The 26492-nt window shown below is 44.5% G+C and overlaps 2 protein-coding genes across 2 annotated transcripts; both read right to left on the bottom strand.

Annotated features, from left to right (window-relative positions):
- Positions 1 to 441: 441 nt before the first annotated feature.
- On the bottom strand, positions 442 to 11237 carry cldn16 (claudin 16). Its single transcript, XM_033048493.1, has 5 exons — positions 11124 to 11237; positions 7178 to 7280; positions 3456 to 3620; positions 1635 to 1826; positions 442 to 575 (listed from the first exon to the last, which is right to left on the bottom strand). The coding sequence occupies exons 1-5, from the start codon at positions 11235 to 11237 to the stop codon at positions 487 to 489; spliced, it is 663 nt and encodes a 220-aa protein (XP_032904384.1). The 3' UTR covers positions 442 to 486.
- Positions 11238 to 18038: 6801 nt separating this feature from the next.
- On the bottom strand, positions 18039 to 24935 carry cldn19 (claudin 19). Its single transcript, XM_033048491.1, has 5 exons — positions 24529 to 24935; positions 21895 to 22059; positions 20441 to 20525; positions 19263 to 19409; positions 18039 to 18379 (listed from the first exon to the last, which is right to left on the bottom strand). The coding sequence occupies exons 1-5, from the start codon at positions 24932 to 24934 to the stop codon at positions 18331 to 18333; spliced, it is 852 nt and encodes a 283-aa protein (XP_032904382.1). The 5' UTR covers position 24935; the 3' UTR covers positions 18039 to 18330.
- Positions 24936 to 26492: the final 1557 nt, after the last annotated feature.

Genomic DNA, 26492 nt, shown 5'->3' with positions numbered 1-26492 from the left:
AAGGTTCAAACCATTGTTATACCCCATGGGCAACATGTTTCCGGATATTTCTGTTTAATTACCCTACTCAAGATTCCATTGAACAGTTAGTGTGTTCTTTCATTCATAATTTACTTCAGGCACAACAGAGATTGCAAATATAGAATCTTTTCACACTTTCCAAAGGTACATTTTATTCTTTTCAACACGTCGCACTGAACTTTTCATTGCAACTCCATGTAAAAGGTTTATTAGGACAATTCATTAGGACTAATCAAGGTTTATTAGGACTAAATAATTTTGTTCCTATTCATTGATTGCACTTAGAAAAACTACATTGATGCCTTCTCTTTGGGATTCAGAATACACAAAACAAAACAATTTGAAAGCATTAACAATTAAAACCAGCTACAATATGTAGCCTTTCACCTTTTGGTGCAATATGTCCTTTGTGAATCGAGTGAAATTGTTGCATTTCGATCTGGTCCACAGTTCCAGAGGAGATGCTCAGACTCGAGAATCCATGGCATACATTTTGCCAGTGGCGGTTCTCCCATACTGATAGAAAGATAGGTTGTGTCGCGCAGTACGAGCATCTATTTGGGAAAAAAGAAATAACCGTCAGCCCAGAGGCGCCTCCAGGATGTGTGTATGTGGAATGTATGTGGAGTGAGTGTGTATGTGTGGAGTGCGTGTGTATGCGTGAGTGTGGAGTGCGTGTGTGCGCATGCGTGAGTGTGGAGTGTGTGTGCGCGCGTGTGGAGTTGGTGCGTGAGTGCGGAGTAGGTGCGTAAGTGTGGAGTGGTTGCGTGAGTGTGGAGTGTGTTGGTGTTTGTATACGTTAGGTTACAAACGTTGGGCATGCCATGTCATTTGTAACATGCAAACAGAGCGACCTTGCCTCATGGATGTACTTATCATCTCTGAGGAAATGCAATATGTTCATGACTTCTGAGCATCCCTGGACCAAGATCAGTCAAAATGGAGAAGGAACATTTGGGAGATCCATGCACAGGAACCTGCATTACCAGCTGAGTGCCCAGACTCTCTCACTAACTAACACCACGCTTGTCAACAAGCAGGGGCCTATCTGGGAGCATGTTCTTCGTTCCCACATTGGCCTCATCAGCATCTCCAAGTACACAAAGCAGGAATGGAGATGAATCATCCTCGATGCCAAGGGACTGCCCAGAAGGAGACGATGACTGAGGTTCATATGAAAGTGACCGTGCTACCCGAGTCGTGAGTCCTTCAACGCCATCATGTTTTTTTCAGCCTCATGTCATTGAAAAGAGAGTACAACATTGAAATGGCCATTTTCAGGTTGTTTCTGCACACTCTGAAAATCCAACCATGAGTTTCCTTGCCTTCCTGGAGCTCCCTGTCATTTCAGATCGATGACGCCGTTCCCAGTGCAATACGTCATGGAGAACAATGCAGAACGAGGATCATATTGTCTTTGCTGCTGTTGTGGCTGGGCATTCCATGCACCTTGCAGCAGGTCTGGGACACTGGTTGGGTACTTGAAATATTTACCCAGGTCAAGCCATTCAGTGACTGCCTCCCCACCCCCAATCTCCACCAACATGGCAGCTCACCCTTTGATCTAACCCGGAAACAGAGAATTATAGTGGAGGGGATATAATTTAACTTACCTCTGAAAAGATAAAGACAGCAAGTTAACAAGATGGAAGCTAAGAAACAGCCTGTTGATCCAGCCATACCCAGCCAGCAGGACCAACCAAACTCGTACTGAATTCCCAAAAAGACATGCTGCAGAACCAGTGTAGCTCTTTCCACGTAAACATCCACGGCGTACCACACTGACCCAATCATACCCGGCACTCCTGTGGACAGACAGGTGCATTGTCAATACATTCACACTTAGTGCAGGCTGGATAAGCCAGGTGTTGGTGATGAATGCACAGCAGTTAAGTTCAGTGGTCTCCAACCTAGCGTAGGTGACACATGAGAGAAGACACCGAATAGTGCATGAATCTGTGGACCTTTAATAATACTGACGTAATTAATGGAAAGTTCACAAAATAAGCTAAATGTAAATGAAAACTATACTCAACCTGCTCAATGTAAAGCTGCTAAGAGACCTCAGGTAGCCCAACCTCTTTACACAGTGGCTGTGTCATCATTGGGCACTGATGGGATGGAGCGTGAACATTTGGCATTTTCATTCAGAAAAAAATTCTTTCAGCAACAAAAAATCTGAAGGAACTCAGTGGGGATGATCAACCATGATCACATTGAATGGCAGTGCTGGTTCGAAGGGCCGAATGGCCTACTCCTGCACCTATTGTCTATTGTCAGTGGTTTGAACATAATCTGCGGGTGGAAAGGAACGGTTTCATCACAGATGCTTCTTGACCCACTGAGTTCCTCCAGAAGATTCTTTGTTGCTCCAGATTCCAACATCTGCAGTCTCTTGTCTCCATTGATTTTTTGGGGGGATTTGATCTTTCTATGATACGTATACACCTAGCCACTCTAATGTTCCCCATTATCTATTATCTTCCCATTGGTAATCATTACTGTCCTTCTTTTATCTGTACTCCACCTTCCTTTTACAGTGCCACTTGTAATATATTTTTGTCTCGGTGAATCCAAGATGCTGACTCAACCATCTTTAAGACAGCCATTGGTAATCCCGCAAGTGATCACTGCGGGATTACCAATGTCAGATTGTTGGGTTCCAATAGATGTAAGGTTTAGTATTAAGTAACATGCTAGGGGATGCCTATCATCTATACCCACCCCCCCACCCCCCACCCCACTGACGCTGTCTGATGAAGGGTCTCGACCCAAAACGCCACCTATTCTTTTCTCCAGAGATGGTGCCTGACCCACTGAGTTACTCCACCACTTTGTGGACAACTTGAATACTGTCTTCCTTCCTTTTTTGCATACATAATTTTGGATACGTTGTGTCATTGCATCATTTTAGTTTCCCCTCATAAAGATGTGCACATAAAATATTTTTCTTCCAATCCATTCCCTTTCACCTGAAGATAATGCCTTCTGCTGGAATCAGCATGGTCCAATAACTCTCAATGAAAACTAGATTTTTTTCTGATTAACCAAATTAATTCTAAAGTACCAATTAGAAAATCTAGCCCTCAATGCATTAGGGTTTAACCCTAACCCTAATCAGCCATACCACAGTAATGCTCAATCCGAGCCTCACTCAGCAGTTGTGAGGGAGTCTGTGATTACTTTACCGCCTTGCTGTGGGCTGAAGGGTGTTACAGCCGTTCTTATGGATCAGTGAGTTCAGGCATCGGCTGGTGTTTCTGATTAATGCTGCGCAGATCCAAGTCAGCATTTACACACCAACTGCACCATCAGGACTTCTCAATTACTTAATCAAAAGCCGTCCCAAGTGGGTACCCCTTAATTCACCCAATTCATTTTAATGTGCACCGATTTACTAGTTTTGTCAAAGCAGTGGGCTAATAGTCACTTACCTCCAATCCCAAAAATGAAGCCTGCCATGTAGCAGATCCTTAATTTGATCTGAGGTTCATCTCTTAGAATCTTCACACAGTCCAATCCCAAAGTTAATATAATGAGTGCAAAGCCAGCTAGAATGTCTGCTGTAATCATGAGGGCTCGAGTCAATACTATCTTAACTGGGAGAAAACAAGAAAGAAAATGAAAAATCTCACATATATGCATGTAAAATATCTCCAGTTAGAGAAACCTCTCTCTCATCCTTTCAGATTAATATTACTTCTCTGGTATTTAGCAGCGTTCCAATGCATCCAGTAGCCTTCAATACCCTTTTTGGTAACCATTCGCACCTGTCAAGGCTGACATTTATAGTCCATGCCCAGGTAATGAGACCTAAAGACACTTGTCATCATTTGTTTTAGTGAGTAGACTGGTCGGGCAGAACATAGGCCTCCTACAAGACAATCTCCTTCTGTGGGATGAAAATCACTGGCACTCAGACTGATAAGAATGATAAGTTTCCTCCCTGAAAAGAAAATAATAATCATCTATTTAAAGAAATACTACCATGCAGCGTTGTCTCAGAAAAGTTGTTTCCACTGTGTTTGAAGAATTTAGATTTGTACAAAATACATATACATCAATATATATTCCAGCCTGAAACCTCATGCATTGGTGAGTGAGTGCTGTACTGCTGTGTGCCTGAAGCCACATGAAACCTTTCTGGTTGATGTAAATAGACCACACTGTCCACAAAAGAACAATAAAGTTCTCCCAGGATCCTAGAAATGATGTCAACCACTAGAAGAGATGATCTGACAACTATTGGTGAGAGTTTGTCTCACGCCAATGAAGGAAATGAATCACGCTTTCCCACATTTTATCATTGGCTGAATTTGAGTATAATCCTTTCCTTACTGTTTACTATCCTGAACATCTTCATGTTTCCATATCCTTGATGTTATATCTTTCTTGATCTTTATTACCTCTACTACCAGCACCCATCTTAATCACTGAGGGATGAAAACAGCCCTCTAGTATTCAACAGCTCACATGATGATGATCATCATGCCTTATTCTCATGTGAACCAAGCTAGGTGCAGTGAAATTCTTTGTTTTTGAACACAAAGTACACAAAAGAGTCGCAAAGTCTCTGACAAAATTACAAAAAGTCCTCATCCACCCACCGGGTCCCCCTTAGTTCACCCAGTTAATGTCATTACTAGTATTTTAATGTCATTACTAGTCTTGTCAAAGCAGTGGGCTAACAGTCATCCAGGGAATTTGATGTCAAACACTGTAGGCCTACAATGCTTTTACCCGCCTCTATTTACATTAATCCATCCAGTCACGTCTGAACTACAGTGCAGGAAATCAACCTACTGGGACACCCGACCATAACAATGCCCATGGAATAATTGTGTCCTGGTGCTGGGATCAACATGATCAGAGACATGCTGAACCTTCTACCCTCATTAAATCGTACCACAGGAGCCTTTACATCTGCCTGTACATTGGACGATCACAACACCAGAAGTGCACACTAGCAATGGTGTCTCACTTTCCTTGCATTGTTAGTATATAGCCACATCCTTTACAGTAGCTGGGTATTGGCCCACAGCTGCCCGATTCTGAAGTGGGACCACACTCACTTATGCCAAGTTGGTAATTATTTTACATTAATGTTCAGACTTGTTTTAAATAGGTTAAAGGCTTGTTAACAACCATGCAGACTGAAATATCTGCCTCATTTTTTTGCCTTTTTTGCTTGAATAAACACACTTGTTTTATCACTTTTCAATAGCTCTATGTCACTACTTTTCCCGATGAAACTAGGGAATACCAGCAGGATTTGCACAGCAGTGAAATATTACCCCATTTTCCAATTGCATAACAATTACGGTACAGAAAAAAACTGGAGAAACTCAGCGGGTGCAGCAGCATCTATGGAGCGAAGGAAATAGGCAACGTTTCGGGCCGAAACCCTTCTTCAGACTGATCGGGGGTGGGGGGGTGGGGAGAAGAAAGGGAAAAGGAGGAGGAGCCCGAAGGCTGGGGGATGGGAGGAGACAGCAGGAGGACTGAGGAAGGGGAGGAGACAGCAAGGACTAACAAAATTGGGAGAATTCGATGTTCATGCCCCCAGGATGCAGACTCTCCATATGAGGTGCTGTTCCTCCAATTTCCAGTGTTGCTCGCTGTGGCCATGGAGGAGACCTAGGACAGAGAGGTCGGATACGGAGTGGGAGGGGGAGTTGAAGTGCTGAGCCACCGGGAGGTCAGGTTGGTTATTGCGGACCGAGCGGAGGTGTTCGGCGAAACGATCGCCCAACCTCTGCTTGGTCTCACCGATATAGATCAGCTGACATCTAGAGCAGCGGATGCAATAGATGAGGTTGGAGGAGATGCAGGTAAACCTCTGTCGCACCTGGAACGACTGCTTGGGTCCTTGAACGGAGTCGAGGGAGGAGGTAAAGGGACAAGTGTTGCATCTCTTGCGGTTGCAAGGGAAAGTGCCCGGGGAGGGGGTGGTACGGGAGGGAAGGGAAGAATTGACAAGGGAGTTATGGAGGGAGCGGTCTTTGCGGAAGGCAGATATGGGGGGAGATGGGAAGATGTGGCGAGTGGTGGGGTCACGTTGGAGGTGGCGAAACTGACGGAGGATTACTTCTTGTATTTGCCGGCTGGTGGGGTGAAAGGTGAGGACTAGGGGGACTCTGCCCTTGTTGCGAGTGGGGGGATGGGGAGAGAGAGCAGTGTTGCGGGGTATGGAAGATACCCTGGTGCGAGCCTCATCTATGGTGGAGGAGGGGAACCCCCGTTCCCTGAAGAATGAGGACATTTCAGATGCCCTGGTGTGGAACGCCTCATCCGTGGAGCAGATGCGGCGTAGACAGAGGAATTGGGAGTAGGGGATGGAGTCCTTACAGGAAGCAGGGTGGGAAGAAGTGTAGTCCAGATAGCCATGGGAGTCAGTGGGTTTATAGTGGATGTCGGTCAGAAGTTTATCACCTGCAATGGAGATGGTGAGGTCAAGGAATGGTAGGGAAGTGCCGGAAATGGTTCAGGTGTATTTGAGTGCTGGTTGGAAGTTAGTGGTGAAGTGGATGAAGTCAGTCAGTTGTGTGCGGGTGCAGGAGGTGGCACCAAAGCAGTCGTCGATGTAGCGGAGGTAGAGGTCGGGGATGGGGCCCTGGTATGTATTGAACAAGGATTGCTCGACATAACCGACAAATAGGCAGGCATAGCTGGGGCCCATGCGTGTGCCCATAGCTACGCCTTGTATTTGGAGGAAATGGGAGGAGTCGAACGTGAAGTTATTGAGGGTAAGGACCAGCTCCGCTAGGCGGAGGAGAGTGTCAGTGGCCGGGTATAAGTTGCTTCTCTGGTCGAGGAAGAACCGGAGGGCTTTGAGGCCATCCTGGTGGGGGATGGAGGTGTAGAGTGACTGGACGTCCATGGTGAAGATGAGGGGATGAGGGCCTAGAGAATGGAATGCGCGGAGACGACGGAGAGTGTCTGAGGTGTCTTGAACATAGGTAGGGAGGGATTTAACCAAGGGGGATAGGATGGAGTCAAGGTATTTGGAAATGATTTTTTCGGGTATTAGTTGCTTCTCTGGTTTTTTTCGGGCATAACAATTACGATTTGGTCCCTCAATCAGAGTTATCCGTACCCACAATCACATTCCATAGTTTCTTCAATATTCCACTTCTGTTGTTCCTTCGCTACTTACGTGGATGTTCTGCTAAGATGGAGTCATATTGGTCACACGTCCTGATCCCATCCATGGAGTTGGTCACACACTCCCACCACAAACCCCTGCATTTCTGGCTGACCTGGGAATGTGAGCCAGAAACAGAAGTGTGAGCATTTGTCTTTGGACTCTGTCAGTCTACCAGTTATCCTTGCCATTGTTAATCCTGATTATTACGGGTATTTCTACAGCATTGAACTGAATAGTAAAAAAAACTGTCAGGCAGCTACAGCTTGTTCAGAACGCTGTTGCTAGAGTTCTAACAAAGACCAAAAAATTTGAGCATATTACACCAATTCTTAAATCCTTACATTGGCTCCCTGTATGTCAGAGAATTGATTTTAAAATCCTGCTGCTCACCTATAAATCACTACATGGTTTAGGGCCAAAGTATATCACTGACATGCTTCCACTATATAAGCCTTCTAGACCGCTAAGATCTTCTGAAACCAACCTGCTAGTGATCCCCAGAGTAAATACAAAACATGGGAAAGCAGGATTTAGTTACTATGCAACAAATAGCTGGAATAAACTTCCTGAAGATTTAAGACTTGCCTCAACTTTGACCACTTTTAAAACAAGACTGAAAACTTTTATGTTTACTTTAGCTTTCAGCTAAATCTTAACTACATTGCACTTTTAACTTTTGCACTTTTTATAATGCATTTTTAATTTTGCTTTTCTTTTCTTTTAGTTCTTCTATTTTATTTTATTTCATTTTATTATTTCATTTATTGTATGACATGTTTTTATGTGAAGCACTTTGAGTCTGCCTCGTGTATGAAATGTGCTATATAAATAAAGTTGCCTTGCCTTGCCTTGCCTTGAATGCTGATGACTATACTGGTGGCACAATATCACAGCTGGTGGACCTGCTGCCTCTCAGCTCCAGAGAGCCAGGTTCCATCCTGACCATCAAGGCTATCTGTGTGGAGTTTGCACGCTCTCTCTGTAACTGTGTGGGATTCCTCTGGGTGCAATGTTTTTCTCCCACATCCCAGAAATGTGAGTAGTAGGTTAATTGGCCTCTGCAAATGGCCTCTTCATGGAAGACGAATGGAAGAATCTCGCGGAACTGAAGGGAATGTGAGGGGTTAGAATAAAATTAATGCAATATGGGTGGCTGATAGTTTGTGTGTATTCAAAGGGCCTGTTTCCATGCTGTACAGCTCTGAGACTACCAATGATGGAATTAACAATAATGGACTAGTGTAGCTGGGACATGTTGGCCGGTGTGGGCAAGTTGGGCTGAAGAGCCTGTTTCCATGCTGTATCACACTATGACTATGACTCTATCTCATCATCTATCTGCTCATTAGGAAGGAAGGAAAGAAGGAAGGAAGGAAGGAAGGAAGGAAGGAAGGAAGGAAGGAAGGAAGGAAGGAAGGAAGGAAGGAAGGAAGGAAGGAAGGAAGGAAGGGAGGAGGGAGGGAGGGAGGGAGGGAGGGAGGGAGGGAGGGAGGGGAGGGGAGGGGAAGGAGGGGGAGGGAGGGAAGGGAAGGGAAGGAGGGGGAGGGAGGGAAGGGAAGGGAAGGGAAGGGAGGAAGAAAGAAAGACCTACACTGGACAGCAGTGAGGAGCAACAACTCTGAATCAGGGAACTCCAAACCCAACTGTTGCATTTAATATGTAAATTGGCACCCAGAACTTTTTGTAATCACGAAGGTCAACAGTACTGCATTGTGCACAATCTTTATCCTTGTGGATGATTGAGGAGATAGAACTTTTAGAGAGAGCTACTACATTGAAACAGGCCTTTCAGTCCACTGGGTCTGCACTGCCAATCAACCCCCCATTTGCTTTGATCCTATTTTTATTTTACTGACATTCCCAACTCTCCCCAGATTCCACCTCCAATCTGCACACAGGGGCAGTAAATCTACTGCCACACACATCTCTGGGAAGGAAAGAAAATGGAGCATGCGGAGGAAACCTATTCAGTTACAGAAAGAATGTGTAAATAGGCCTAGACAGTACAGGAGGTCAGGATGGAACCTGGATCCTTTGGCACTTTGTGGGAATGGCACTATTAGTTGTGCCCTTGTAGCGAATTCCCCAATATCACCCAACCCCCAGCTCATCTTATGATCCCTATTCCCTTACTCTTACTCTCCACTGATGTTAAACCAGTTTGGGCGAGGGGGCATGCCCTCATCTCCCATGTCATCTCACCACCAAGCCAGTCACATCAGCCAAGCTCAGGATAAGTTACTGGGGCTTTTACAGGCATGGTGCCTGTATGTAATTTATCGACAATGTTCTAACATGGTCTTATAACAAACATCCACAACAATGCACCATCATCAGCACATATTTTAAGTGACAATACTTCCTCTGGCACAAACAAACGGCCATTCAAAGACACTCAATTACTATGTTATTTTAATTTTCAAATGTGAAAACATTGAGAATATTGAAATCCTGTTCCTGTTTTCCCTGATTGTGAGCTGATTCTTCAGTCTGACCAGCGTCCAAGTTTAAGAATAAGGGGTAAGGCCATTTAGAATGGAGATGAGGAAACAGAGGTACTGATTGGGGATGATCAGCCATGATCACATTGAATGGCGGTGTTGGCTCGAAGGGCCGAATGGCCTACTCCTGCACCTATTGTCTTTTGTCTATTGAATACTCGTGAATCCCATACTAATACTGAAAACTACGAGTTTACCTTTTTGCAATAGGCAGATCTGAGACAAATCAACCAATTTGAATTAAAGGTAGACTAAAATGCTGGAGAAACTCAGCGGGTAAGGCAGCATCTATGGAACGAAGGTGACTTTTCGGGTCGAGACCCTTCTTTAGACCCGAAACGTCACCTATTCCTTTGCTCCATAGATGCTGCCTCACCCGCTGAGTTTCTCCAACATTTTTGTCTACCTTCGCTTTTTCCAGCATCTGCAGTTCCTTCTTAAACATAATGTGAATTAAAGCTATTTTCATCAAATGTTATAAATTTCAGTATTTCATTTGTTCAGATACCACAAAGCCAATGGTGCCGTAAATCCAATGGCATTTTAAATTGTGCATAAATCATGTTTAAATTCCAAAGTCCTATGTAAGATATTGTAGATCAGAACTTACTAATTTACCCTGAAACTGACCCTCCCTTTACCTGTTACACACTGCGTTTCTGCAATAGCTCGGCGTGTCAGGGCAAAGGGCTCAGTTTGTAAATGTAACTGTAGAGGATGTCACTCACAACTGTCAGTTCCAATGCTTGGAGAAATTACTTTGATATCATTGGTGGCTTTTCCAATTTTAAAATGTCCCAAATCATTTAAAGGCCCAAAGAATATGTTTGAACTGCAAGTGCCATTTGAGGCAGCAGCTGCAAGATCCCACAGACAACAATGAAACAAATGTCTCAGTTTCACTAGCTGGTTGAGCAATAAATATTTGCCTGGACATCTGGGACAATGCCCATGCTCTTCAACTGCTGCTTGGTCCACCAATGGACTAAGTGGAGGCACAGGAGGTCGTTGCACGTTGGAGGGAGGCACTGCCAATGATGGTCACCACCTTATCTTGTGGTGCATGTCTGTCTGCACTGGGAGCCGGAACTCACAACATCAACAACATAACTTTCAGCAGCCCATTACCAAGAACATAGTGCCCCAAAGCAAGGACTTACAACAGTATTGGATTGCAAACTGAAGACTAGGACTGATTTCAGTTTGGTGGGGAGAGTCGGGAAGGGGTCGATGGTAATTAGCAAAGCAGTCAGTAAACATAGAAACATAGAAAATAGGTGCAGGAGTAGGCCATTCGGCCCTTCGAGCCTGCACCGCCATTCAATATGATCATGGCTGATCATCCAACTCAGTATCCTGTACCTGCCTTCTCTCCATAACCCCTGATCCCTTTAGCCACAAGGGCCACATCTAACTCCCTCTTAAATATAGCCAATGAACTAGTAGTCACTCACCTCCAAGCTGTCATCAGCGTTAACCATCCAGCAATCGGTCCAGGTCGCTACAATCAAGAAAAACGTTGACACGAAGGCAAGACTGAAGGACATGAGCTGCAGCATAAAAATCATCTTCACTCTAGGCTGGAACACTAAAGGTGATGAACATTCATAGTTAGATTTTTGTAATAAAATGAAACGGATTCAAAGATCTAAAGCAAAACACTCTGCTTTCTCAGCACATTTGAGAAATATAACATTTATTTGAAAGAAAAGGTTTGCTCTGGCATTACCTCCACCCGCCGCACTCAGGAATCATTGTAAATATTCAGTCACTTTCAGAATCACAGAAACTAATTATTCTGCCCTCTCTGGGCTCAGGGACCCGTGAAAATCAAACGTGCTGCCGGAAATGTTGTCTTGACAGCTGGTCAGAGCTGGAAAAATCCAGATGGACCCTTAACCTCCTGAATATTTACGTACTGTTTTGCATTGGGATTTCTTTGCAGCTTTTATCCGTTGTAATAGTTATTTGATCAGATAGACAAAAATGTAACTACATCTTCTCATCTCACTACAGAGTGTATGAATAATTTCACAAATTTTCCTTCCCCATCATTCAACATCACCCTCTCCTTCCACTGCATCAACCCCACAATGTCCCCCCGATGTTGGGGGACATCGGCGGGGGGGGGGAGGGGGAATCCAGAACCAGGGGTCACAGTTTAAGAATAAGGGGTAGGCCATTTAGGACTGAGATTAGGAAAAACATTTTCACACAGAGAGTTGTGAATCTGTGGAATTATCTGCCACGGAAGGCAGTGGAGGCTAATTCACTGGATGTTTTCAAGAGAAGTTTGATATAGCTCTTAGGGCTAAAGGAATCAAGGGATAGGGGGAGAAAGCAGGAACAGGGTACTGATTTTGGATAATCAGCTACGATCATATGGAATGGCGGTGCTGGCTCGAAGGGCCGAATGGCCTACTCCTGCACCTATTTTCTATGTTTCAAGACCTAAACACAAAGGACTAATCTCAAAAGTGTATCGACACTACCAGTAGGGAGTGCAGTGACTCTGGCATCAATCAATAAGCATACATTCACACAAGAAAGCCAATGGCATGTTGGCCTTTATAACAAGAGGAGTCGAGTATATGAGCAAAGAGGTCCTTCTGCAGTTGTACAGGGCCCTGGTGAGACCACACCTGGAGTATTGTGTGCAGTTTTGGCATGTTGGCCTTTATAACAAGAGGAGTCGAGTATATGAGCAAAGAGGTCCTTCTGCAGTTGTACAGGGCCCTGGTGAGACCACACCTGGAGTATTGTGTGCAGTTTTGGCATGTTGGCCTTTATAACAAGAGGAGTCGAGTATATGAGCAAAGAGGTCGTTCTGCAGTTGTACAGGGCCCTGGTGAGACCACACCTGGAGTATTGTGTGCAGTTTTGGTTCCCTAATTTGAGGAAGGACATTCTTGTTATTGAGGGAGTGCAGCGTAGGTTTACAAGGTTAATTCCCGGGATGGCGGGACTGTCATATGATGAGAGAATGGAGTGGCTGGGCTTGTACACTCTGGAGTTTAGAAGGATGAGAGGGAATCTTATTGAAACATAGAAGATTGTTAAGGGTTTGGACATGCTGGAGGCAGGAAACATGTTCCCGATGTTGGGGGAGTCCAGAACCAGGGGCCACAGTTTAAGAATAAAGGATAAGCCATTTACTGTGATGGAAGGCAAAAGTCTTATCTCTTCCCTTTGTTCTTCTCCCGCGGTCCAGCAGTCCAACTGCAACATCAAGGCGAACTGGGGCTCCCGATGTTCAAGCCCCTGGCGGGCGATGGTAAGTCTCGCGGCCGTTAAGCCACGCTGGGTGATGTTAGGCCCCGCTCCAAGTCATTTCACCCCGCGATTCAGGCGAGAGAAGTTGCCGTTGTGGGAGCTCCGAAAAGCGGTCTCCCACCAGGGACCTGTGAGCTCCCGATGTTACCGTCCATTGCTGCCGGAGCCTCCGAAGCTCCGAAGTCGGGTCGCAGCCACGCGCCACTACAGCTCCTCCCGCCCCGAAGTCGGCCAGCTCTACAATGGCAGGTCCGCAGGCTTCGCGACTGGAGCTCTCAGGTTGGTTCCAGCCGGAGGCCGCCGCCGGCTCCACGATGTTAGGCCCAACGACATCGGAGACCTGACCGAGAAAAGGTCAGGTCCCAGAACAGGGAAGAGATTAAACTAGATAGATCCACTCGATGTTAGGGAGGTCAGAGCCGATGATGGACTGGGTTGTGAGTCTGGAATTCTCTACCTCAGAGGGCGGTGGAGGCCGGTTCTCTGGATACTTTCAAGAGAGAGCTGGATAGGGCTCTTAAAGAATAGCAGAGTCAGGGGATATGGGGAGAAGGCAGGAACGGGGTACTGATTGGGGATGATCAGCCATGATCACATTGAATGGCAGTGCTGGCTCGAAGGGCCGAATGGCCTACTCCTGCACCTATTGTCTATTGTCTAACCCCAACCAGGGCTGTGACCCCTCCCCCCTCACTGGGGTATTGACTAGCTTGTCCCTACTCGGAACACACTAGGATTCAAACTTGGAACCCTTCAGCTCGCTATTGATCTATCCAAAAAGGTGAACATAGAATCATAGAAAATTTACAGCCCAGGAGGTGATTCAGCCCATCGTTATTGTGCCAATTAAAAAATGTCCAACCGGTATAATCCCTGGTCACACGATGAACCTGCAGGTCACATCGAGCCACTCGTGAGTGGTGAGTATTTCTGCCTCTTTTCACCTATTGAGACAATTATTTCCATATCACTCTCTGTGTGAAAATATGTTTCTTCATCTCCCCTCTAATCCTTCTAGCAGCTCCTTTAAAACTCCTCTGCACACAGAGAATGGATCCAATCAGGACAAGATCAGGATTACACCCGTGCTTCACCGTCACTGATATAGGAAGAGTCAAGAGTATTTTATTGTCATGTGTCCCAGATAGGACAATGAAATTCTTACTTGCTGCAGCACAACAGAATATGTAAACATAGTACATAACGGGAGATAAAAAGTTCATTGTGTATATATACACATGCACGCATACTCGATAAATAAACAAATAGAATGCAATAATAATAATAGTCTGTGGTAGTTCAGAACTTATTTGTGGTCGTGTTTAATAGCCTGATGGCTGTAGGGAAGAAGCTGTTCCTGAACCTAGACGTTACATTTTTCAGGCTCCTGTACCTTATTCCCAATGGCAATGGTGAAATAAGTGTATGGCCAGGATGGTGTGGGTTTTTGCTGATGTCTATTCCACCATTCAATCATGGCTGATCTATCTCTCCCTCCTAACCCCATTCTTCCTTCTCCCCATAACCTCAGACACCTGTACTAATCAATAATCTCTCTATCTCACCCTTAAAAATATCCACTGACTTGGCCTCCACAGATTTCTGTGGCAAAGAATTCCACAGATTCACCACCCTCTGACTAAAGAAATTTCTCCTCATCTCCTTCCTAAAAGAACGTTGTTTCATTCTGAGGCTGTGCCCTCTAATCCTAGACTCTCCCACTAGTGGAAACATCCTCTGCACATGCACTCTATCCACGCCTTTCACTATTCTATATGTTTCAATGAGGTCCCCCTTCATTCTTCTAAACTCCAGCGAGTACAGGCCCAGTGCCGACAAACACTCATCATAGGTTAATTTACACATTCCTGGGATCATTCTTAAAAATCTCCTCTGGACCCTCTCCAGAGCCAGCACAGATATCCTCAGATATGGTGCCCAAAATTGCTCATAAAATTCCAAATGTGGCCTTACCAGCGCCTTATAGAGCCTCAACATTACATCCCTGTTTTTGTATACAAGCCCTCTTGAAATAAATGCTAGCATTGATTCGCTTTCTTTAATACTGATTCGACTTGCGGATTAACTTGTTGTGAATCCTGCACCAGTACTCCCAAGTCCCTTTGCACCCCCGATTTCTGGATTATCACCCTATTTAGAAAATAGTCTACGCCTTTATTCCTACGACCAAAATGCATGACTCCACACTTTGCTACACTATATTCCATCTGCCACTTCTCTGCCCACTCTCCCAACCTGTCCAAGTCCTTCTGCAGAGTCCCTGCTTTCTCTACACTATCTGCCCCTCCACCTATTTTCGTATCATCCGCAAACTTTGCCACAAAGCCTTCAATCCCCTCGTCCAAATCATTAATACACATCGTGAAGAGTAGAGGCCCCAGCACCGACACCTGCGGGAAGTTATTGGACTTTATCAATCACTAAACGTTGTACCCTTTATCATGTATCTATACACTGTGAATGGCTCGAATGTAATCACGTATTGTCTTTCCGCTGACTGGTTAGCACGCATCACAAGCTTTTCACTGAACTGAACACATTGCTACTGTTTTGAGAAGATTGATCATATCTTCCTGGCACTCTGCCTCCATTACAAAGCCCAGTGTCTGCACTCTCATGGTTCTCCTTCAATCTGATCTATTCTCCTTATTCCCTTTCACACAACTGAAACGTTGTGGTTTTGTAGCTTTGCCAACCTAATTAATGAAGCCTGAGTTTTATTTTAATGTTTGTTCAAATGATTTTGAACATTTGTGAATTCAGATCAGAAGTCCTGGGGCAAGGAAAATGCAAGAATTCTCATTGACCAGTTTATTTATTCATGTGTGTATATATTTATATCATGGTATATGGACACAGTTATCTGTTTTGTAGTAAATGCCTACTATTTTCTGTGTGCTTAAGCAAAGCAAGAATTTAATTGTCCTATACAGGGACACATGACAATAAACTCACTTGAACTTGACCCTGGAGCACAGGCATTGGTACAGACTGGATATTGCAGCAGAAGAGAGATTAGATAATGAGTTTGTCGATGACAACACACGTAAGTGATGAACCAGACTTGGTCATGAATCAATGTGGCTCAGATAGGACAAGCCTAGTTAGGGGTAATATTGTATTCATTCCCACCACTGGTAAAGCAGATATGTATTGGCCTGCTCTAGTTTTCCTTGTGAAGGTAGTGTCAGTGCTGCAGGAATGCCATAATGTTAATAGTTTAGTAGTTTCAGATTGATGTTTGTGAAGTGTGACTCAGTGGTGGTAGCTCCTCCATCCTCCTCTTAGTGGTTGCTCTCAGGAAATAATGCTGAAAAAGCATTTAGTGAATAACTTAGTAAGACTTAGTGAGCAGTGCAAGCTGTGGATGGTAACAATAAAACTACAGTGTTCTGGTGAAGCAGAATATGAGAGGGTGCCATTGAACATGTTGCTTTGTCTTGGATTGTATCAAGATTCTTATGTGTTGAAGCTGTATTTATCCAGTCAATGTTGTTACATCACATCCTTGGTTTGGGTGGTGAAGCTGGTCGAGTTGCAACATCACATCTCCAGTTACCCAGGTGCTGCCTGTGTGAAGTTTGCACATTCTTTATTGGACTTTATGTTGCACTAATTGTTATTGTATACCTCAGTACACGTGAAAATAATAACTAAATTAAACTAAATGTAAGAGAGCAGTAGTGAGGCATTAGTGTGTTCGTCATAGGGCCTTCCAGCACGGAAACACATCCCCTATAACCATATAACCATATAACAATTACAGCACGGAAACAGGCCATCTCGACCCTTCTAGTCCGTGCCGAACACATAATCTCCCCTAGTCCCATATACCTGCGCTCAGACCATAACCCTCCATTCCTTTCCCAGCCATATAACTATCCAATTTTATGGATATCCTAGCCCCATGTCCCCACTGACCATCAGAAACAAGTCTAATGCTCTCTTAAATTAGACATTAATTCAACACTAATCCCATTTTAATTCTCTCCATTACCCTAATACCTCTGCCCAGAGTCTACCATTCCCTTGCATCTTTAGCCCTTTAGCTCTTCGGGCTAAGGGAATCAAGGGATATGGGGGAAAAGCAGGAACGGGATACTGATTTTGGATGATCAACCACGATCATATTAAATGGCGGTGCTGGCTCAAATGGTCGAATGGCCTACTCCTGCACCTATTTTCTATGTTTCTAAGTGCAGGCAGGTGGGACTAGTGTTGCTGAGACATGTTGGCCGGTGTTGGCAAGTTGGGCCGAAGGGCTTGTTTCCACACTGTATCATTCTATGACACTCTATGACTAAGTGGAGGTGGATCAGCACAAGAAATTCATATCATTGCAGACAATTTAATTTGATAGGAATGGTATCCATGGTTACACTTTCGGCCTTAAAATCGAGACCTTATATTTCGGAATTTGGAACTAGAGGTCAATTTTCAAGGCAACTTATGTGATGGAAAACAAATCAATTTTAAAACATCTACTGGGGGAAAGTTGCTTTAAAACACCACAAACTAAACATCAGAGGATTGTTTGTGCAGTTGTACATCTGTTAACGGCACGGTGACAATCTCTCCTCTATCTTCACAGCAAATAAGTTGCTCAAATTGAAGTTTGGGTACATGGTATGTCTAATGAATCATGGACTATCACAGCTACTTATAAATAAAATTCCATAGTTACGTAAACCAATGATCTATTTATGTCCAAATGACATATCTCTCTGGCACATGTCCCAGAGCATTTGAACAGGCATCTGGAATTACACTTCATAATGTTATTGGTGTTAATTTTTGGGCCGGGTATTAAATCAAGATCTTTTCAGATTGTCATACGTTGAATTGATTTGAAAACAATTCCTAGTTCTGTAGGTATAGTTCTTCCTTTGATTGAGCAGCCCAGCAGGTGAATCCTCTCACCTTCTCTCTATGAGATGTGGCTGTCCACATTTGCCGCCACCACTATTCCAGAATGACTCATCGCCAGTGATGCACATTGAGATACACAAAAAAATATCAGTTTTACATTGATGCAACTTTGTTGTTTTCATTTCTGTATCAAAATAATATTGAGATGCATTTCATTGCTCTTTATTTTCTTTCCTGCATCCAGTACAAAGAGTGAACGTGTATACATGAAAATTCGGTCTCCTTATGCACATGTAACCAGAGAATACAAGCGAGTTCTAATTCCATACCATAGATAAGCAACAGCAACAAAGACCAGACTACTCAATGTCCTGTATATTGTCCAAAGCTCCTTCTTAGTAAAGACACAGAGCTTTAAAATTCTTCTCTATTTAGACATTTGCTGATGTGTAGGATTCAGTCAGATTGATGACATTGTTCTGAAACCGGACTGACTTGCTACAAGTATTGCTCCCCCTTCACAGATATTGTTTTCTTTAAATTTGACCTGTAATTTAAAGGAAAAAGCAGAACACTGGTAAGTTGTCTGAACACTTTTGACCTTGTAGCTTCAACCCTGTAAATTGAAGTCAGAAACACTCAGCAATGCAGACATTGCTGTCCCAACACCTGCTGTGTGTGATATAACAACGTCCGTGGACATATATGTATATGGGATGGTTGGTAATCTGTGGATAACAGCAACATTGTTGGAGTTGTGGTCAGCAAGGAAGGCTGTCAGAGTATACAGCGAGTTCAGCTTCAGAAATGGACGGAGAAATGGCAGCTGCCATTTTAGTAGGTCAAATTTAAGGGGAAAGTACACAGTTAATGGCAAGTCCCCCAAAAGCATCGATGTACAGAGGGATCTTGGGGTCTAAAAGTCCGCCTAAACCTACCTGATCTCCCGAGTGCTAAACATCCCCTCCCATTCCCACACTGACCTTTCTGTCCTGGGTCTCCTCCATTGTCAGAGTGAGACCCAGCACAAATTGGAGGAACAGCACCTCATATTTCACTTGGGCAGCTTACACCCCAGAGGTATGAACATTGACTTCTCTAACTTCAAGTAACTACAAATAGCTACTCCTGTGATGGGATGAGACTTGGTAACTTTGGATATGTTTCCTCGTGACTTTTTCCTGCTACCACACCTGTGATCACTATCAATGTCCATTTACACAAAGAACTATCTCAGTTGAATCATAATCTGTCTATTACCCAGCTCAACAGTCAATAATCTCTGATAATTTTATGTGATGGAATGTTCTATTGCCATATCTCCTGGGTTGTATACAATACTGGAATCACGGTAACTCTGTAATTCCTTAAGATGCCAGGTTAATGCAATCCTTGTTTTAACTCTCGTACAAATTGAGGTCCAAACCTACTCTTTGGCTGTTGATAGTTGAGAGGTTCTGTAGTGGGCCTGACTTCTTCTCTCTTCATTGGGGCAGGAACAGCAGAGGAAGGATCCTCCCAGGACAGTGAGGCTCGCAGATGCCCACCCCACAAACAGAGCCGACCCAAACTCGTACCTGCAAAGGTCAAATTGTTAGTGTCCAAAATATAATTCTAGCAGAAAAGTTGATTATAAGGGCAAAATATTTGTGTCTTAACCTAACACATATTTTTTCAAGGAGTTTACTCCTCTCATTCTCACCACCAGAATGCTGCCCAAAGTTGGTAAGGTAACAATTACTGGTGTGGTTACTTGAATTATTGGGCCAAAGTTGAACTGCAATGTGCCCAATAAAAGATCAGGTCCTGTTCCTTGAGATACTGGCCATTGGTGAAGCAATGCAGGAGATGACAAGCTGGGAGGTCAGTGAGAATGAGACATGGTAGGTAGCTCAGGGTCACTCTTGTGAACTGAAATGGATGAGAGCAGAATGAGGAGAAACCTGTCAACTAGGCAGAGAGGAATTCTAGCTAAGGAAGAAGGGAAATGCCTTTAAAGCACTGGAAATACTACAGTGCTGGAGTAACTCAGCGGGTCAGGCAGCATCTGTGGAGAACTTGGATAGGTGACGTTTCACAGAGTGCTGGAGTAACTCTGGGTCAGGCAGCATCTGTGGAGAACTTGGATAGGTGACGTTTCACAGAGTGCTGGAGTAACTCAGCGGGTCAGGCAGCATCTGTGGAGAACTTAGATAGGTGACGTTTCACAGAGTGCTGGTGTAACTCAGCGGGTCAGGCAGCATCTGTGGAGAACATGGATAGGTGACGTTTCACAGAGTGCTGGAGTAACTCAGCGGGTCAGGCAGCATCTCTGGAGAACATGGATAGGTGATGTTTTGATGTTTCAGACTCATCAAGGATCTGAAGATGGGTCCCTGCCCGAAATGTCACCTCTCCATGTTCTCCAGAGATGGTGCCTGACCCGCTGAGTTACTCCAGCACTCTGTGTCCTTTTTCATCAATCAGAGCATCCAGGAAGCAAAGAGAGAATGCTCTCAATCCCCAAGAATTGGGTTAATTTGTCTGAGTATTATGTTAATATTAATTTTGCATTCATATTTCTGTAGTTGGGTGATTGATCTTCAATCACTGGCCTGGTCTTGCATACCTGGCATTGACTGGTGTTAAAGGATCAAAGAACTCATTTGAAACATTTGTTGCATACCAAGATACGGCCACCAGGGTGCAGAGTCCTGTGGAGTAGACAACAAGAAGGCAGGGATAAGTCTCCAAATCAACAGTAAAGATTCTGGCTTCACACCGTTAAATGTGCCAGAGCAGAAACAAACCTCTCTTCTGCAACCGTTCTCATCAACAAGTGTCCTAACTGTAAATGAACCTCAGTGATTCTAATGAAGAGTATCTATCGACTACAACATTCCCAGATACAATATCTGCTGAGCTCTCCTATCTCTGCTTAAGTGGTAGATGCTCTAGACCTGATCTCTTCACTCCTGGGATAGGAAGAGGGATGGGGAAACTCCAACTCGATTACAAAACCAGCTGGAAGATCTAACTACATGGGCCGTAACATTTACCTCTTGCAGATGCTGCAAATTAAAGAGCATCTATGCATTGGGAGTTCATGTTGCAAGTTCTCAAATCCTTTCATTATAGCAATAGATTTTGAAGAAGGTCATTAATGCTCTTTCTCTTTCCACAGACGTGGTTTTAATCTGTTTAAGAACCCCACCATTTTCTGTTCTTTTTTAATATTCTTGCATTTGAACCGGCTGCGATGAATTTTAACAGGGCAAGGATCATGGTCTATTATGGGTTCAATTACTGAAACTTCCTGAGAACACTTTGGGTGAAGATCTTCCAGGATAAGATGAAGATATCCTATCTGGTCAATGGTGACATTATTAACTCACAGAATGTCCACTAAATGTCATGAGTAACAACTAGTAGTCAATGGGTTGAAATAGTAAGCTCCAAAAATACTTATAGGCATGAATAAATGCAATTTACTGTGAGAAATAAAGGAGAAAGATGAACCCTGCATGGTCCAGGAATGATTACTGTCCTAAGAGTATGAAGATAATAAGATACATCATTTTAAAATGACTCCACGCATAGGGTTTAAAAGCCTATCGGCTGAGAGAGATATTAAGAATGGTGCTGGTGGGAATGCCTGACTTTTGAAGTCTATAAATACAATGTATAAGGAACACCGTCAGGAGATCTTGATGAGGCAACCACTGGAACGACTGCTTCTAGTTTTTAATGAATAGGAGAGGAACATTGTGTGCAGCACGAATAATTGTTCAATCCCAATATAAGATATGTGAGCAGAATTAGGCCATTCGGCCCATCGAGTCTACTCCACAATTCAATCATGGCTGATCTATTTTTCCCGCTCAACCCCAATCACCTGCCTTCAGATTTTCACAATTCACAAGTTACTAAGTATTACCAATTATTGTAAGGTAGTCAGGTAAGGAAAACATTGAGGGCATTATAACAATTATGGGAAAAGCCAACTACTGCCCCAACGACGATACAATCACTATTCCACTATATTGTGGAATAAACTTCTAATGAAATAACCTTGAAACTGACCGGCCATGAGAAAGAGGACCCCTCCAGAGACAGCAACCCTGCTCTTGGTCAGTGGGTTATTGTCTCCCACTTTTGTGCACTTCATTCCCACCACGCTGACAATGATGCCGATAAATCCCAGGACCACAGACACGATCATTAGCGCCCGGGATGCCTGGATGTGGGCTGGAAATGGGAAAAGGTTCAGAAGGAACAGTGTGATCACAATTATATTAGATTCATTCTACACCATTTCAATTCACAGAATACACTGAAAGAACAATTTATTGATCCCAGACATGCAAACTTTCAATACACAAAAATACATAACTATTTATTTTAATAAATTTGTATCAATTATATGATTTTCCCTTTGAACATTTAGAAAAAAGAAACATAAAGTCCAGATTTATAAATCTACTGGGTGTGTTTTTTACTATAAAGAGGTTCAGTTCAATAATATATTTGAAAATTCAGAAAACAGTCGCTCGTCTTTTTCTTTTTGTTATCACTTATAATTTCAAGTTTTTTGTACTTTTTTGGGTGTTGGAACTGTCGACAGAGCAATTTCCCGTTTGGGGATGAATAAAGTTTTATCGTATCGTATGAATCTCCTCTGCCTACCTGTTCCATACCCTGCATATCCATGTGTCCATCTAAAACCACAATTGTATCTGGCTGGCTGTATGATCTTGCCACTTACCTTTCTCTCTTGCCCCGCACATCTCCTTCAAACGTTTCCCCTCACCTTATAGCTATGCCCTCTAGTCTTTAATACCTTGGGAAATGAATATGTGGATCAATGTAATAATTTCCTCATATTTATAGCTGTTTACTGAGTATGGAAGTTTGGCTGAACTGTACTGAACATGGGAAGTAAGAAGGCAGAGCAAACTGCACGCCTATCACAGTCAGATCAGGAAACATCAGCAAATTTCAGGCAGCCAGGATTAATCTTCCACTTGGCTCAATCGTCCAATGTCCTGTGCCCACATCAGACAGCTCCCTGAGGAGTCACTTTATCCAGTGTCCAGGTGTTACCGTATCCAATGTCCAAGTGTTACTGTACCCAGTGTCCAAGTGTTACTGTATCCAGTGTCCAAGTGTTACTGTATCCAGTGTCCAAGTGTTACTGTATCCAGTGTCGAGGAATCACTGTATCCAGTGTCCAGGAGTCACTGTATCCAGTGTTGAGGAATCACTGTATCCAGTGTCCAGTAGTCACTGTATCCAGTGTCCATGAGTCACTGTATCCAGTGTCCATGAGTCACTGTGTCCAGGAGTCACTATATCCAGTGTCCAGGGGTCACCGTGTCCATGAGTCACTGTATCCAGTGTCCAGGAGTCACTGCATCCAGTGTCCATGAGTCACTGTATCCAGTGTCCAGGAGTCACTATATCCAGTGTCCAGGTGTTACTGTGTCCAGGAGTCACTGCATCCAGTGTCCAGGTGTTACTGTGTCCAGAAGTCACTGCATCCAGTGTCCAGGTGTTACTGTGTCCAGTGTCCAGGTGTCACTGAATCCAGTGTCCAGGGATCACTGTGTCCAGTGTCCAGGAGTCACTGTGTCCAGTGTCCAGGTGTCACTGAATCCAGTGTCCAGGGATCACTGTATCCAGTGTCCAAGTGTTACTGTATCCAGTGTCCAGGCATTATTGTGAGATCACTTTTCCTTGCCACCACCTCACGGTCCCTGCTTGAGTATCACTATCTGTCATCCACCATCCACGTTACTCTTACAACTAGTAAAGAACATTTTCAAAGAAAAGGAGAATAGAATTTCCCTTCATGATTTCCCCTTGACCGATTATTCTCCAGGAAACAGTGCCGGTGATGAGACATGGAGGAACATGCCATTCAGCCCACAATATCCGCGCTGAACCTGATGCTGAGTTAAATTAATCTCGACGTGATCCATATCCCTCTATTCCTTGTACTTCCAAGTGCCTGTCTAAAACCCTCTTAAACACCACTATCGTATCAGCGCGTTCCAGGCATCCACCACCTTGGCTGTTAAAAACTTGACCCACTAATCTTCATTAAACTTTCTTCCCTCTCATCTTAAACATATCCCCTCCTGTATTTGACATTTCCATCTGGGAAAAATGTTCTGACTGTCTACCCCATCTCTGCCTCTCAGAATGTTGTATGTTTTTATCAGGAGGATACAAAAGAGTCACAGTCATTACGACAGAAAGGCAGAAATAGAGACACAGACACACACACGGCCATAGAGACAATGACACATGGACACACAAACACACACACGGCCATAGAGACAATGACACACGGACACACGGATATAGAGACAAGGCCACATGGACACGGACACAGAGATGGACAGAGACACGGGGTTAGGGACATACGGGTTGAATCGGTTCAGTGTGGTAATCCCCGCACACAGCCCGCGTTGCTCACGGCGACCCACTTTGACCCGCTGAGTTACTCCTGCACTTTATGTCCATCCACTTTGTACTGTGGTTTGAAGATCACAGGAGGTGTTGTTCGTGTGAATATTAAGTTTCACTGATAACAGCGCGCAACAAACCCTGCGGTTGTACTCCAGAAGGTGCGGGCTGTGTGTGTGTGTGAGGGTGTGAAGGTGCGGGCAGTGTATGTGTGTGGGGTGAAGGTGCGGGGGGACCTGTACATACCCTCCAACAGTAAGAGCGTGTCGTAGACTTTGCACTGGACCTGCCCGGTGCTCTGAGACGCGCACGACATCCACAGCCCCTCGTACAGTCCGACCGCGGTGATGATGGCGTCGCCCGCGTATGAAGACTGTTTCCACTGAGGTAGCGCTGTGGTGGAGATGATGCCAACCCAACCTCCCAGCGCCAGGAAATAGCCGAGCAGCTGAAAGCCCGAGTTTGCCATCGCGACCCTCTCCCCAAATCTTTCCTCTTCCCAATTCCCCTTCAAATTCCAGCCAAGGGGAAGTTGTCCCGTCTCCAGGGGAGGTGTTAGTGTCCTGGAGACTGACGGGCGGGCGGGATTAGTCCTGTACCAGGGAACACGGCGCAACATCGGCGCAAAGTTACACGTTGTCACCAACTGCATCCACGCCGACGGAGCCTCTCAGTGTGATTGGTTATCCTTCTCTCTAGCAACTCCCTCTTGGAGAATGTACGGGGCTATCAGCGACAAGCTGGCACGAATGGCCGCCGGAGCCCACATGTACACAATACACTGTCATTGATCTCAATAGCATCTTCGAGGTTTATTGTCAAATGTACCAATTAAGGTGCAGTGAAACTTGTTACCGTGCAGCCATACTATGTGAAAACACATAAAAGTTAACATAAACATCCATCACAGTGGATCCCACATTCCTCATTGTGATGGAAGGCAATAAAGTTCCAACTGCTTCCCCTTTGTTCTCCCGCGGTCGAGGCAGTCAAACCACCCGCAATCCGGATCTTATAGAAACATATACAATTCTTAGAGAATTGGACAGGCTAGATGCAGGAAAAATGCTCCCGATGTTGGGGGAGTCCAGAACCAGGGGTCACAGTTTAAGAATAAGGGGTAGGTCATTTAAGATTGAGATGAGGAGAAACATCCACCCAGAGAGTTGTAAATCTGTGGAATTCACAGAAGGCAGTGGAGGCCAATTCACTGGATGTTTTCAAGAGAGAGTTAGATTTAGCTCTTAGGGTTAACGGAATCAAGGGAAGTGGGGAGAAAGCAGGAACGGGGTACTGATTTTAGATGATCAGCCACGATCATATTGAATCGCATGCTGACTTGAAGGGCCGAATGACCTACTCCTGCACCTATTTTTCTATGTTTCAATATCCCTGTACTGCTTTGAAATATTGTCTTCCTGTTTGTCTCCTCCTCTTGTCCCCACTTCTAGAAATCTGAACGAAACTGGAAACACCCAGCGGGGCGTGCAGCATCTGTGGAGAGTGCAGTTACAGGTGGCACACCCTTAACTCAACGGGACAGGCAGCATCCGTGGAGAGTGTAGTTACAGGTGGCACACCCTTAACTCAACGGGACAGGCAGCATCCGTGGAGAGTGTAGTTACAGGTTGAACACCCTTGGGTCTGGTCTAACGATGCTTAGTCAGTTGTTGCACATTGGTTCCTGCTTCTGAATTCACTTGACCAACTCAGTCTGGAGCATGAGTCTGAAGAAGGGTCCCAAACCTAAACGTTGCCTGTCCATGTCACTCTCCGGATGCTGCCTGGCCCACTGAGTTACTCAGCACTTTGTTGTGCACCGGATTCCAACGTCTGCAGATTCTTGTGTCTCTAACTCAGTATGAAGCGTGGATTGTATCGAGTGTTCAATCTTCAAACAGCTGGAAGGCCAGGGATGGTGCTTCTGGGCAGGAACAGTCGACATTTCAGAAACCTTGTTCAAACCTTGTTGTGGCAGATTAAACCGAGTAACTGCAGGTTATAGAGTCATAGAGTGATTCAGTATGGAAAATGGCCCTTCAGCCCAACTTGCCCACACTGGCCAACATGTCCCAGCTACACTAGTCCCACCTGCCAGCATTTGGTCACTATCCTTCCAAACCTGTCCTATCCATGTACCTGTCTAACTGCTTCTAACTAACTTCTCTGGCAGCTTGTTCCATACACCCACCACCCTTTTGTGTGAAAAA

The sequence above is a fragment of the Amblyraja radiata genome, chromosome 31 (genome assembly GCF_010909765.2).
Source record: "Amblyraja radiata isolate CabotCenter1 chromosome 31, sAmbRad1.1.pri, whole genome shotgun sequence".
Classification (NCBI taxonomy): domain Eukaryota; kingdom Metazoa; phylum Chordata; class Chondrichthyes; order Rajiformes; family Rajidae; genus Amblyraja; species Amblyraja radiata.
This window is presented reverse-complemented; position numbering and strand designations above follow the sequence as displayed.